Source organism: Oryzias latipes, chromosome 21 (assembly GCF_053564925.1).
Source record: "Oryzias latipes strain Hd-rR chromosome 21, Olatipes_Hd-rR_3.1".
Classification (NCBI taxonomy): domain Eukaryota; kingdom Metazoa; phylum Chordata; class Actinopteri; order Beloniformes; family Adrianichthyidae; genus Oryzias; species Oryzias latipes.
In genome coordinates, this window is record NC_136257.1 from 8,374,195 (window position 1) to 8,387,841 (window position 13,647).

The 13,647-nt window shown below is 40.1% G+C and overlaps 2 protein-coding genes across 16 annotated transcripts in view; both read right to left on the reverse strand.

The window, feature by feature from the left end:
* usp9 (ubiquitin specific peptidase 9) overlaps positions 1–13,647 on the reverse strand; it is a 54,955-nt gene that overhangs the window by 33,920 nt on the left and 7,388 nt on the right. The window lies entirely within an intron of this gene.
* LOC144988777 (uncharacterized) lies at positions 523–9,161 on the reverse strand. Of its 8 annotated transcripts, none has more exons than XR_013652804.1 (8): positions 9,019–9,160; positions 7,614–7,719; positions 7,304–7,387; positions 6,913–7,032; positions 5,275–5,393; positions 5,067–5,134; positions 2,217–2,286; positions 523–1,543 (listed from the first exon to the last, which is right to left on the reverse strand). XR_013652804.1 is itself a non-coding variant. In XM_078939695.1 (8 exons), the coding sequence occupies exons 1-7, from the start codon at positions 9,027–9,029 to the stop codon at positions 2,255–2,257; spliced, it is 522 nt and encodes a 173-aa protein (XP_078795821.1). In that variant the 5' UTR covers positions 9,030–9,161; the 3' UTR covers positions 523–1,543; positions 2,217–2,254. The 8 variants fall into 8 exon arrangements, 5 of the variants coding, with proteins under 5 accessions (XP_078795821.1, XP_078795819.1, XP_078795822.1 ...); XM_078939695.1 differs by having other exon boundaries at positions 6,913–7,014; positions 9,019–9,161; XR_013652803.1 differs by lacking the exon at positions 5,275–5,393 and having other exon boundaries at positions 6,913–7,014; positions 9,019–9,161.

A 13,647-nucleotide genomic window follows, 5' to 3' on the forward strand; every position in this document is an offset into this window, starting at 1 on the left:
TGCACACACACACACACACACACACACACACACACACACACACACACGCACACACACACACACACACACACACACACACACACACACACACACACACACACACACACACACACACACACACACACACACACACACACACACACACACACACACACACACACATACCCGTATTTCTTACCCCGTGAGGTCCCATGACTAGGACCCTCCTGGTGGGATCCACCTTTTCTACAAGGTTTTCTGAGATGGTTTTAACTGCTAAAATAATGTAATTTTTTTTCAAGGAGTGTTGTCATTTCAAATACTGAAAACACTAACATGAAAAATAAACCTGAATTTTGGTTTCCCATGGGGACCACCCATACAACAGTAGTTACTCTAACTTTGGTTAACAGCTCTGTAACTAAGGCAATTGGGATTGTAGTACTCATTTCACACTTCCTGACTAATAGTCATTTACCAAACATGCAAGGCATCATTCACTGTCAAAATATGTTTGTTATGAAGGAAACTGCGAACAGCAAATAAGAGACATGGGCAATTTATTTATAGTTACCAATCTATAAAACTAAATATACTGCTGTTGGACAGAACAAGGTTCCCTTTGACCCGTTAAACGTTCTATCACACACTTACTGCAGGGCTGTTGAACTCCAGGTTTGGAGTGTTGACATCCTGCTTGTTTTCCAGATTTTCTTCTTCTACTTCCTGTTGATCTACTGGGCCAGGTGAGCTCAGTCAATCAAAAGCAGGAGTTGGTGGAAAACAAAAATTAGGGCTCCCCCTCGTTTTCCCTTTCCTACTTTTAACTGACTGGAATCACCGGGGCAGCGGATCGGAAGGGGGTAGAGCAAAAAGATCTGGAAAACTAAAACGACATCAGCCCTAAAGGCCTGGAGTTCCACAACGTAAACACAGATTTAACCAGAAAACAAAGACCTGTTGAACTCAAATTAAGTGCTTTATAAAAACAAAGTGACATTTGACCTGTCAAAAAATTACAAAATGAAATCAAGTGCTTCAGGAAAAAAAAGTCACCTTTGACCTATACAATTGTTTCAAATACAAATAAAATGCTTCAGAAATTAAAGGTCACCTTTGACCTATACATATGTTTTAAATACAAATTAAGTGCTTCAGAAATTAAAAGGTCACCTTTGACCGATACACGTGCTTCAAATGAAAATTAAGTGCTTCCGGAAAAAAAGGTCACTAAGATAAATAAGTGCATGTGTCTGAAGCTTAAATTTGGAACTTAGATTTACAAGCACTGGTTTAAATTAAAGAAAACAAAATAAAGTTGAATCACATCTTTCTAACTAACAAAAACTAACGTCTTTTTGAACTATACCGCCTCAGTGCTGTGATTTTGTTCCTAACAAAAAACTTGACTGCCTGCCATGTTCGTCCTTCCAGCTCCCTCTGCGAAGCTTCTATGCAGGAAAGACATTTTTTCCTGGTACCCTCCCACCTTCAATGCAGGTTCCTAAAATTTTTTCCAATGCTCGGCACTCTGCTGAAGACCAGGTCCTTTTTTTTTAAGCTCCTTAGAAAAAGAAAGGAAAAATGTTATAAGTCACCAACGTACAAAACGTGATTAGACCAGATTCAAGGTAATGAGCATTTCTTATTTACAAAAACTAAGGAGATGCTACGATATATATCAAAAGCTCAGGAAAACGTCTGACTACTTGTAACAGTGTTAACTAAATGTCAGATGTTCATTAGAAAAGAAAGCCCACAGAAATAGATTTTCTTATCTTGTGTTGAAAGAAGGAAATAAAGTATCAGAGCCACGTTGCTGGTGTAGTTAGAAATGATTCTGTATTGTGCAAAGTTACCCGTCTCAGCAGTATCGATGCCTTAGTCTCTCTGCTGTGTAGAAACCATGGGCTCCATTTTTGAAAACATTTTAATTAAAAACCCAACAAGAACCACACAACCTCACATTTTCATTGAAAGCTGACATAAGACAATTTCATGAAACTCAAGTCTTTCAATGTTGGCAGTGAGATGTTTCAAAGTCTGATTTAGACAGTTTTGATGACATGTACCTCTTGTGCACAATTATTAGTAACATTTTATCTTTGAACTACATATGCTATAAGCAAGAAATGTAATAATAAATAATACCCCCCTCCCTTAAAAATGGTTGTTAGAAAACATAGTTTGTGCCATTTTTAAGAAACTTTTAAAAGTGTAACATGTAGGAAGCATACCTGTTTGTAAGGGTCGCTTCTTAGACTTTTAGACTTTTTCACTGCCGTGTCCGTTCTTCAGTCTTGAGTCCTGTTCATTGTATGAACAATATGGTTATTTTAAAATGACAATCATACACTTTTTGTCTTCCCTGAATTGAGAAAATGTCAATATTAAAGACCCATGCCCTAATGGCACATACACAACAGCCATGGAAGCACTGTGAAGCAGCTCTTCAAGTCCAGCTTCAACTACAGTCAGGACCACAAATATTTGGACAGAGACACATTCTTTCTAATTTAGTTTCTGTCAATTACCACAGTGAATTTTAAATAAAACAACTCAGATGCCATGGAAGTGCAGACTTTCAGCTTTTATTCCATAGATTGAACAAAAAGATTGCATGAAAATGTGAAAAACGAAAGCATTTTTTAAACACAATCTCTTCCAGGTGAATGCAGCCAAACTGATTGGGCGGCGTTTCATAATACAGATGCACAATGACCTAAAACATACAGCCAAAGCAACTCAGGAGTTTATTAAAGCAAAGAAGTGGAATATTCTTGAATGGCCAAGTCAGTCACCTGATCTTAACCCCATTGAGCAGCATTTCACTTGTTGAAGACTAAACTTCAGACAGAAAGGCCCACAGACAAACAGCAACTGTTTGCCGCTGCAGTAAAGGCCTGGCAGAGCATTCAGAAGGAGAAAACCAGCATCTGCTGATGTCCATGAGTTCAAGACTTCAGGCTGTCATCGCCAACAAAGGCTTTTCTACCAAATATGAGGAATGACCATTTGGTTTGCAGTTATTTCATTTGTCCAATGACTAACGAGCCCATGAAATGATGGGGTGGTGTTTAAAAAAAAAAACTTTAGTTTTTCACATTTTTCTGCAATCTTTTTGTTCAACCCATGGAATAAAAGCTGAAAGTCTGCACTTCAATGGCATCCGAGTTGTTTTATTGAAAATTCACTGTGGTAATGTACAGAAACTAAATTGGAAAAAAATGTGTCTCTGTCCAAATATTTATGGTCCTGACTGTACATTTATTTTCTTTCATAGTAGTAGGTTTAGCTTTCTGTCAGAATTGACAAAGCCTTTTGGATAAGAGGTGAAACGTTTTCTAACTTTAAAAACCAAGTCCAGATGACAGCCCCTAAACCTACTACTATGACAGGGGTGGGCAAACTACGGCCCGCGGGCTGGATACGGCCCGCCTCCATCTTTGGTCCGGCCCGCCGAACACACTTTTTTTTTAATCTGGCCACACGATCAAGATCTGACATTTTATTCCACCTTCTGCAGTCTGTGTTCTACCTGAAAACCTTTAAAATCACTGTCAAATAGAACAGAAGACAGTCTTCTCTTTCCACGTCGCATTTCATCTTTCCCGGTTTAGCTCATTATATCTGAGCGATCATGCTGCCTTTTTTAAACAGTGCGCTCTGTTCTGTGTCCTGATTGGCTGGAGACCTTGTCAATCAATCTCCCCAGTCCGTGCCTCAACTCCTGTACAGAAACGCGCAGCTCTCAGATCTATAGAAATCTTTGATCGTGATCAGATCTTTGTTTTCATTTTAAGATCCTGGACCTAATTTCTATGAAAGTTTAAGAATTTAAACAAGAGAAAATGGTGAAAATGTTCATGTCTGTCTGCGAAAAGTGTATTTAGGCAGTGAGGAGTTTTACTACCATAAATTTAAAACGTCTGTAATCATTCTCCGTGGATTTCACCGATTATTTTTACAACGAAACTCCTGCAATAAAGGAGGGAACTCTGTAGTGGTGAAAAGGTAACACAGATATATGTGTAGTTGCAGCAGAAGACAGATAAATTCGCTTTTTCTGTATTACTGGATGAAAACAGAAAGCGCAGCTGCCCAAACTGTGAGACGCAAGATGAGCTCAAAGTCTCTGAGGAATTATGACGAGAGAGGATCCATCATTTATTGTTTTTGTTTTTAAATGTCAGTATATTTTTCCTGAATTTTTGTCTTTGAAAATCATAGATAGTGTTGTTTGGTCATGGTTTTATTTCATAAATAATGTTATTTATTTTCTTAAAAGGATCATGAATGAATGAAACTTTATTCATACAACACTTTACAACTCCTTGAAGGTACCAAAGGGCTTCACAATAAAATAGAGATCTAAAATGGGAACAAAAGTTTTAAACTAAAAACTCTAGAATATTCTGTTTTAGAATATAATTTTCAATCCAAATGTTTTCATCTACATTCCATGTTAAATCATTTTCACTCCACGCATCTGCTCCTGGTCCGGCCCTTCTATCCAATTTTATAACCCAATGTGGCCCAATGCGACTTAAAATAATTGCCCGACCCTGTACTATGATGTGGAAATGGAATCAACCTGGATAAATGAGAGTCTTCATAGACATGCATTTTTTTTTCTTTTGTCAAAATCGTTAAAAGTGATCTCCTAATTATGATTGTGCAGTTTTTAGCCAAGATCCAAAAGCTGTGTTGCTTTTTTAAGACATTTTTTAAGACCATAGGCAGTGGTTCATTAGAAATACAATACTGGGCTTACTTCCCCTCCCTGTCACAGATAGCCGTTTGTGCGAGCACGAGCTTATAGCCTCACGCTAATATTAGTGGGGCAAAAATAATGACAAGCAATATTGGATCAATCCTGCCAGACAGTTTTGAGCCAGATTTTAGCCATCAGGGCAAGATGGAACTCCCTGTGTGCGACATCACACTACTCTGTTAGGTTTTGTTTTTGTCTTTAAAGCAAAATAGGTTTAGTGATTTTGGCTAAAATAGTCGATTTCACGATTAAAACTCAACTGGGAACGCTTGTATAAAAAGATTAAATTTAGAAGGGGGGGGGGGTGTAATACCACATTCACTGTCTTCACTCCTCGACTCCATTTGATGTTTTGTTGAAGATGTTGAAGTCCCGAAGTCCCTGTAAAAACAGAATAGAACAAGTGTTAAAATGGAGTGCTCATTAACGTAATGAGCAGGGTAGATTGCAGGCCATCAGAAAAATAAACAAAAGCTAAAAACACATTTAAAAAAACTCCGTCAGTAAATAATTATCCTCACAATCTGTCTGCTAGCCGAAAGTCTCTGCAGGCTACTGCTTTTTTAGTTTCTATGCAGCTTGAGGGGACGTCTGACAGATCTTGAACCATGGCATGCTTGGTAAAGTAGTCTTTAGTGAGCTGGAGAAAAGAAACAAGTTTTTCATTTTAAATTGTAATACACTACTTTGTAAATAATATTTTATAAAAGTTAAGAGTTCAGTCTAAAGCAGGGGTGGGCAAACTGCGGCCCGCTGGCTGGATCCGGCCCGCCTCCATGTTTGGTACGGCCCATTGAACAATATCAGAGACCCATGTTTTTTTTTATCTGCCCATTTTAGAAGTGACATTTTCTTCCCCCCTACTGCAGTCTGAGCTCCAACCTGAAACCCTCTAAAAATCTGTCAAATAGAGCAGAAGACAGTCTTCCCTTTCTACGTCACAGTTCATCTTTCCCAGTTTAGCTCATTCTTTTAGATCGATTATGCTGCTTTTTTTAAACACCCTGTTCTGTGTCCTGATTGGCTGAAGACCCTGTCAGTCAATCTCCATGTCTCCTGTACAGAAAGGCAGAGCGCTTTAGATCTACAGAAATTTTTGTTTTCATTCTAAGATCCTGGACCTAATTTCTATGAAGGTTTGAGAATTTAAACAAGAGAAAAGGTGAAAATGTTCATGTCTGTGTGAGAAAAGTGTATTAAGGCAGTGAGAAGTTTAACTACCATAAAAAAACGTCTGTAAGTAACCAAACTCCGTGGATTTCACAGATCACGGTTATTTTCAGAACATAACTCCTGCAAAAAACGAAGAACTCTGTACTGGTGAAAAGGTAACGCAGATATACGATTAGCTGCAGCAGAAGACAGATAAATTTGCTTTTTTCATTATTACTGGATAAGAAAACGACATGCAGGACACAGCTGCTCAGTATTAGAGCAAACTATGAGACGTGTGAGGAGCTGCAGCTTCAAAGTCTCAGCGGGACGAAGACGGGAGAGGATCCACTATTCATTGTTTTTTTCTTTTTAATGTATCAGCATATTGTTTCCTGACTTTTTGTCTTTGAAAATCACAGAGAGTAATTTGGTTATTTTTTATTTCATAAATAGTGTTATTTGTTGTATTAAAAGGATCATGAATTAATAAAACTTTATTATAGGGCTTCACAATAAAATAAAGAAGCTTAAAGTTTTAAAGAAAAAAGACTTATTGTGGCCCTCATAAGAAAAGGTTTGGGGGCTCCGCTTTATCATCCATGTGGTGTTTGAATATGTGTTTTTTTTTTTCATTCTCATGATCATTCAAACACCACATGAATGGAGCATTTCTCTGAGTTTTCACAACATACATCAAGCTGTTAGTGTAATTGGCTCTAAAATGAAAACAAAAGTTTTAACCTAAAAACTCTAAAATGTTGTAAAATATAATTTTGCTTGAAAAGTGCTTTCATCCAGATTCCATATTATTTCATTCTCACTCCTGGCATCTGCTCCTGGTCCGGCTCTTCTATCAAACTTTAGAACCCAATGTGGCCCTCAAGTCAGAAAGTTTGCCCACCCCTGGTCTAAGGCAAAGTTTGATGATAAAGATTCTGAGCCCTATTGATAAAAACATTGACAAAAGTATTTGATATTGGCTGGATTCCATGATAAATACTTACAAATACACTGTCTGTTCTTGTCAGGGGAGGAACCTCTGGCTCATCTGTATCTGACTGTTCTCGTTGGACACAGGCAGTGGTGTTGGTGTCTGGTTCCAATTCCTTCATAGATTATTTTTACTTTTTAAAATTAAAAAGGTACAAATTAAAACTGCACAAGTTTAATCACATGTTGGATTTAATTTTTCACTAAATTAAATATCTACATTTTAAGATATTTAACTGATTTATGAATTAAAACTCTACAAGTTAAATCTTTGCAGTTTTACTTTTAACCACATTTTTATTTTTCCCCCCACCCAAGGAATTTAGCAGGCTATTTATTTCTGGCAAGCAGGAATTTCATAACAGTTAACATAGGGTAAAAAACACCGTTCTTTTTGACACTTACCCAGCTATTGCCAACAGCATCTTCTCTTTCTGGGATGTCTGAAGATCCAACCAAGGAGCTGCAGCTTTCAGTGGATACAGAGGGCTATAAAGGGGACACAAATGACATTACTCGTTTACATCAGTTTAGCAGAAATGTGCTAACCAATGCTTTCACATCTAATAGATATTACATTATTAAAAAGGAGATGATAAATTATTTTGCAATGTGAATTTTTTAAAGAATCTTGTTACAAAGAAGAAATCTACTATAAATAAGTATTTTGATCCCAATAAATAGTATACTGAAAACAGTGGCAAAAAAACTTTACCTGCACAGGTGGATGTTTGGTCTTCAGGCCCTCTGTGTACCTCTTCTGGCACCTTTTCTTTTGCTCCCTAAGCATCTTCACACGCTTTTTAAATCTGAAGGTTCTTCTAAGAATCAAACACAGAAAGGTTGTTTAATTAAACACTCAGATGAAAGACAGACTCAGCTAAAAAAATGTCCTTACTGATAAACTATTATATAAACAAAGTTTACTTTACACAATTATCTTAATGATGACGCAGCAGTGGGTCTGTGCAGATGAGGTTCACAAAATGAACATTAGCTTTGGACCTTCCTGAGTTTTTGATTTAAAGTATTTAGATAAATGCTCAGTACTAAATGTGCTCAATTATTTACTACTGCACCATAAACCAACCAGGAAGCAAAAGTATAAAAACATGTAAGCGGGACTCGAGTTTTAAACAAAAGACATGATCAAAATATTACTAAATGTTGGCACCAGAAATACTTTTTAAAGTCACTTGATTACCGTACAACAGGGCACCATGGTGTCATACATTTTTTGTTTAGCTCTAAAGAACAAGACCACAAAATACTGAAGTGATCCTGGTTTTAAAACAAACAAACAAATTAACCAAAGTAAATCAAATTGGTAAGCATTTTCAAATGAAAAAAAAAAAAACACTACCAAGATGGTTACAGATTTTAAAAAGTTAAATTTAAGACTTTAAGACCTTTTAAAGATCATTTTAAAATATATAAATCATATTTACAAAGACCATGAACATCATGTTTATCTAAGCAAGCATACATACAAGCATTAAATGTAAGAACATGTCAAACTGATGAAGCATTAAATTTCGGTCGGGCCTCCTAAACTTTGATATTTTTCTTATTTTCATCAAGAGGAAAAAAATGAGATCCTCTAACTATTCTAGTTTTACCCTCTCGGGTTAATGCGGGACAGTGAGACTGGGTCACATGACTCAGACGGAGCTCCTGCAGCGGGAGCTTTGATCCCGGTACGAAGAATATCTAAACGATGTAATGATCCCAGACATGCAGACGTGACTACGATGCTTTTGCTGGAGCATCAAAATTATCAACACTTTTGCACAAACGGCAAGCAGCAAGATTGGCGCAGCGCGAAGGGGGGGGGGGGGGGTTAACTCACAGAATTTAAGACAAATTAATACATTTAAGGCCACACGTCAATAAATTACATTTAAAATGTATTTAGGATCTGTAACAGCCTGACCAAAATCATTTGGAAAGCTAGCTTCCCCACAAGCACATGCTGCGTTAGCTTCAAAGGACCGAGCTAGCTAGCATCGCCATGTGCTCGGCTCTCGAGCATTTCCACCGGAGAAAAGCATGCCTAGACGGACTAAATATGTCTCAAAGTCATTTACTGTCTGTTTTTAAAAAGTTTTGATGAGACTTACCTAGATTCCATGAAAAATCCTTGCCGTTCTGAGACTCCACTGGGTTAGCTGTCTGCACTGCTGCCTGAGCTGAGAGGGAGACGATGCACCTGTGGAGCTGAACGGGTGTGGCTTTGCTCTGCTCACCCTTCTCTCAGTCTTGGTGGGGGAGGGGGATAGTCACGGTGGGAACCCGAAAAGTCAGGAACTGGCAACTATTTACTATATGGGTGCCTCAGCTTTACTACAGCACCTATATTCACTTGTGTAATCATTAAAAAGTTTGTTTTGTTTATAAATAAATGCAGAAATCAAACTTTAATAATCTCACAGGGAAGAATTTATGTGTTATGCCAGCTACTAAGGTGGGGGGTAAAATGAAAGAGTAATTAAGAACCCTAATTTACACAGCAAATCCTACGTAATCGCAAATAGAAAATAGGATATTATTATATTAAATAAGCAGATAAACAAGAGTAATACATCTTTCATTAGAATAAAAGTGTAAAATTCAATTTATTTGATTAGCACAATGTTAAGCCCTGCAACTGTATATAATATATAAGTTGCTTTTACCCAAGCAAATTCATAGTGCTTTTATTTTGGTAACTTAAAATATATAAAGGGCACAGTCAACATTGTTTGATTTCCAAAACAAAATATTCTTCTATAAGAAAGAATAAAAATGGTAAGAATAAAAATGGAATGGATGTTGCTAAACCAATAAGGCCCTAAAAGGCTGATTGAGGAAATAAATGCTGTTTATTTTCAACATTGCTTAATTTAGTTTCTTACTTTTAAACGGTTCAGGAGCCTGAACGGTGCTTCAAAAATAAAGGAAAATAAAAACATAAATTCTTTCCAGAAAACAAAAAAAGTGTGATGATGAGGCATCATGACAGGATGAAGGAGAGTGCTTTAATGTGCCTAAGATGCTTTATTTACGTGACAGTCTGCACTTTGACAGGCTTTGCCAACAGCATTTTGGATGATGCTCCATGCATTTGCTGGTCAGAGGCTCTGCTCCACCCGTTCTTATCCCCAATTTGTGTTTTTATTTGATACTGGCAGCAACATGGCACAGAGTTTCGGTTCGGTATGTATCCATCCATCCATCCATCAATCCATCCATCCATCCATCCTCCTCCTCTTTTCCGGGATCGGGTCACGAGGGCAGGAGTCTAAGCAAAGATAACCAGACAAAGAGCTCACTTCCTCCAGCTTCTCTGGGGGGACCCCGCGGCATTGAGATGTAGTCTCTCCAACGTGTCCTGGGTCTTCCCCGGGGCCTCTGCCCAGTGATTCAGTTCCAGAACACCTCCCCAGGGAGGCGTCCAGGAAGCATTCGGACTACACGCATGAGCTACCTCAACTGGCTTCCTTCAATGTGGAGGAGAAGTGGTTATACTCTTGGTCACCTGCTCTCCGCAGGTGACCAAGCTTCTCACCCCACAGTGTGAACCCACAGAGGAAGCTCATTTCAGCCACTTGTATTCGGGCCCTGGTTCTTTGGGTCATGACCCAGAGCTCATGACCATAAGTGAGTATTGGAATGAAGATCGACCAGTAAATTAAGAGCTTTGCTCTTTGGCTTAGCTCTCTTCAGACTGATACAGCGACCACATAACTACGGACGCTGCTCCGATCTGCCAATCAATCTTACACTCCGATCTTCCCTCACTCTTAAACAAGACCCCAAGATATTTAAACTCCTCCACCTGGGGCAGCGACACTCCACCCACCGAGAGATGGCAAACTACCTTTCTCCGGTCGAGATCTAGGGATTTGGTTTGGCGGTGCTGACCCTCATCCCAGCCGCTTCACACTCGGCCACAAACCACCCCAATGCATGCTGTAGGTCCTGGCTCGATGAAGCCAACAGGACAATATCATGTGCACAGAGCAGAGAGGAAATCCTGTGGTCCCCAAACCACCCAACTGATGATGTGTTGTTGCAATGGTAGGATGGGTTTGGTGCCCATCCTAAGTAAAAATTAAAGCCGCAACCAGCGTTGTATAGCATGGTATAGCAGACGCAATCTGCCTTCCACGCCCAACTCTAAGCACAACCGCCGCTCTTACCGCCCTCCCCAGCCTCACCGCCCTCATCACCCACCTTTGATCAAGGCTAGTCAAAGCTGCATATGCTAATTATGCTAACTATACTAGCTATGCCAATATGGCTAAAAGTGCTAGCATTGCGATCACCATCATCAATTCTCTAAGAAAAACACATTGCTCAAAATGCTAATTATGCTAACTAAGCTAGCTACGCTAATGTGGCAAAAAGTGCAAGCATAGCGATCAGCACCATCACCTCTGTCTGAAAAACACATTGCTCAAAATGTTAATTAGGCTAACAATGCCAGTTATGCTAATGTGGCTAAAAGTGCTAGCATTGAGATCAGCATCATCAACTCTCTCTGAAAAACACATTGCTCAAAATGCTAATAATGCTAACTATGCTAGTTATGCTAATGTGGCTAAAAGTGCTAGCTTAGGGATCAGTATCATCAACTGACTCAGAAAAAGACATTGCTCCATTGGTGAGAGCTATATGTCATCACATGATTCAAAAATTCCACGTTTTTCAAAATGGCGGCTTTTCTGTTGATTTTATCTCCATAGCAACCCTTTAATGATTTGGTTGCCTCGGGAAGACGAACATTTCGACTTCAGTTTCAGACTAATCTTTTTGTGTGTGAAATACACGATTTTCGGCCCATTAATTTGATGTCATCCTCTTCGGGGGGTGACGTTGACTGTGGTCAACGTGGTTCATGTCTCATAAAAACAAGTTGCTTCTCACTGAGATCTTTTCATTGGGGTGGGGTGTAGAGCCACACCATCACAGCTGCGCAAAGAGGCTCGGTGCCAACTAGCGGTCGGAGGCTTAACCCTTATGCTATTCTAAGATGACCCCACCCTTACATTGACCTCTTCTCCCTACCATGACAAAGGTTGATAAAGGTGGAAAGATTTCATGTAATCCATGGACACCAGTGAAGATCACAAATCATTGAAGAAAAAAGGTTCAGAGCACTATGTAGTGGGTCTAGATGACCCAACTCCCAATGTTAAAGTGCCTAGGATAGCACAAGGGTTACATGGAAAACAAGAGTTAAACGCTGCAGGGCGCTCATAAATAATTAAATAATTATCAGCCTGACAGCATTTAAAATCGATACAAATATCGCCGAATCTCCACCAGTCTTACTGCTTTTGGGAAGAAACTGTTCCTCAGTCTTGTGGTCCTGCTCTTGATGCTCTGTCACTACCTGCCTGAGAAGAGCAGGGAGAACAGAGGGTGCAAGGGCTGACTGGGGTCTTTCAGGATGCAGGAGGCTCGTTTCCTGCATCCAGTTTTGTAGATCTCAGTGGTGAACTGCAGGTGAAACCACAGTCCTCTGCACAGTTTTAGCCAGCCGTTGCAGAGATTTTCTCTCTGCCACAGAACAGTTGCCGTGCCACACAGTGATGGAGGAGGTCAGGACACTCTCCACTACGCACATATTGGTGGTCAGGACTGAGATTCTAATCACAGCACGCTTGAGCCTAATAAGGAAATAGAGGCGCTGATGTGCCTTCTTCACCAGGCAGGATGGGTTGGTGCTCCAGGTGAGGTCGTTGGAGATGTGCACACCCAAATACCTGAGGCTAAAAACCACTTCCACCTCAGCCCCACCGATGTAAAGAGGAGGAGGAGGAGCATGACTGTCCTTCCTGAAGTCCACGATCATCTCCTTGGTCTTCTTCACATTGATGCAGAGGTTGTTGTCTCTGCACCAGCCCTCCTAATGCTCCACCTCCTCCCTGTAGTTGGACTCATCGTTGTTGGTGATTCGTCGAAGTATAGATGTGTTATCTACAAACTTCACAATCAGACTGCTGGAGTGACTTGCTGTGAAGTCATGCGTGAGCAAGGTGAACAGGACGGGGCTTAGCACAGAGCCCTGTGGGAGGCCCGTGCTGAGGGTGATCGGGGGGGGGGGGGGGGTCACAGATCTTCACAGACTATGGTCTTTCAGGAAGTCCAAGACCTAGTTGCAAAGAGTGAAGCACAGTCCTATGTGTGCAGTTTATGGATGAGGGTATTTGGGATGATTATGTTGAAGGCTGATGTGAACTCCACAAAGGGCAGGCAAACACACGAGTTCTTATTCTCTAGGTGGGTGAGTGTTGTGTGGACCACTAGTGACATCTTGTGTGAATCGGTTTGACCTGTATGCATATTGGTGCAGGTCCTTGGTAACACCAATGGATTCTGTGATGTGGGTCATGAACAGTTTTTCAAAACATTTTATGACCATCGGAGCTAGGATCACTGGCCAATAGTCCGTCAGACCTGTCACTGAGGATGTTTTGGAGTTTGGGATGATCGTTACGGTCTTCAGGCAGGTAGGGAACACTGCCTGCTTCAGGGGGGTGTTGAAAATGTCTGTTAGCACCTCTGTGAACTGGTGTCTGTCAGGACCCGTCCAGTGATGTTGTCAGGTCCAGAAGCTTTGTGAAGATTGATTCTCTGGATGGTCTTCCTCACTTCTCCACTCTTCAGGGTTGGAGTCCTCAAAGCTCAAAGCAGCGCTACAAAAGGTTGAGTGCGTCTTGTAGAAAGGGGTCTTCGGAACAACTCTGGTGTTGTAGTCTGTG

Bases quoted from the DNA above. Each gene is read 5' to 3' on its own strand.
- LOC144988777 (XM_078939695.1), bottom strand. The intron at 5,135-5,274 runs GTGAGGATAATT...CTGTTTTTACAG, and splicing joins TTTCGGCTAGCAGACAGATT to GGACTTCGGGACTTCAACAT. The intron at 2,287-5,066 runs GTATTACACCCC...TACAATGAACAG, and splicing joins GAGTGAAGACAGTGAATGTG to GACTCAAGACTGAAGAACGG.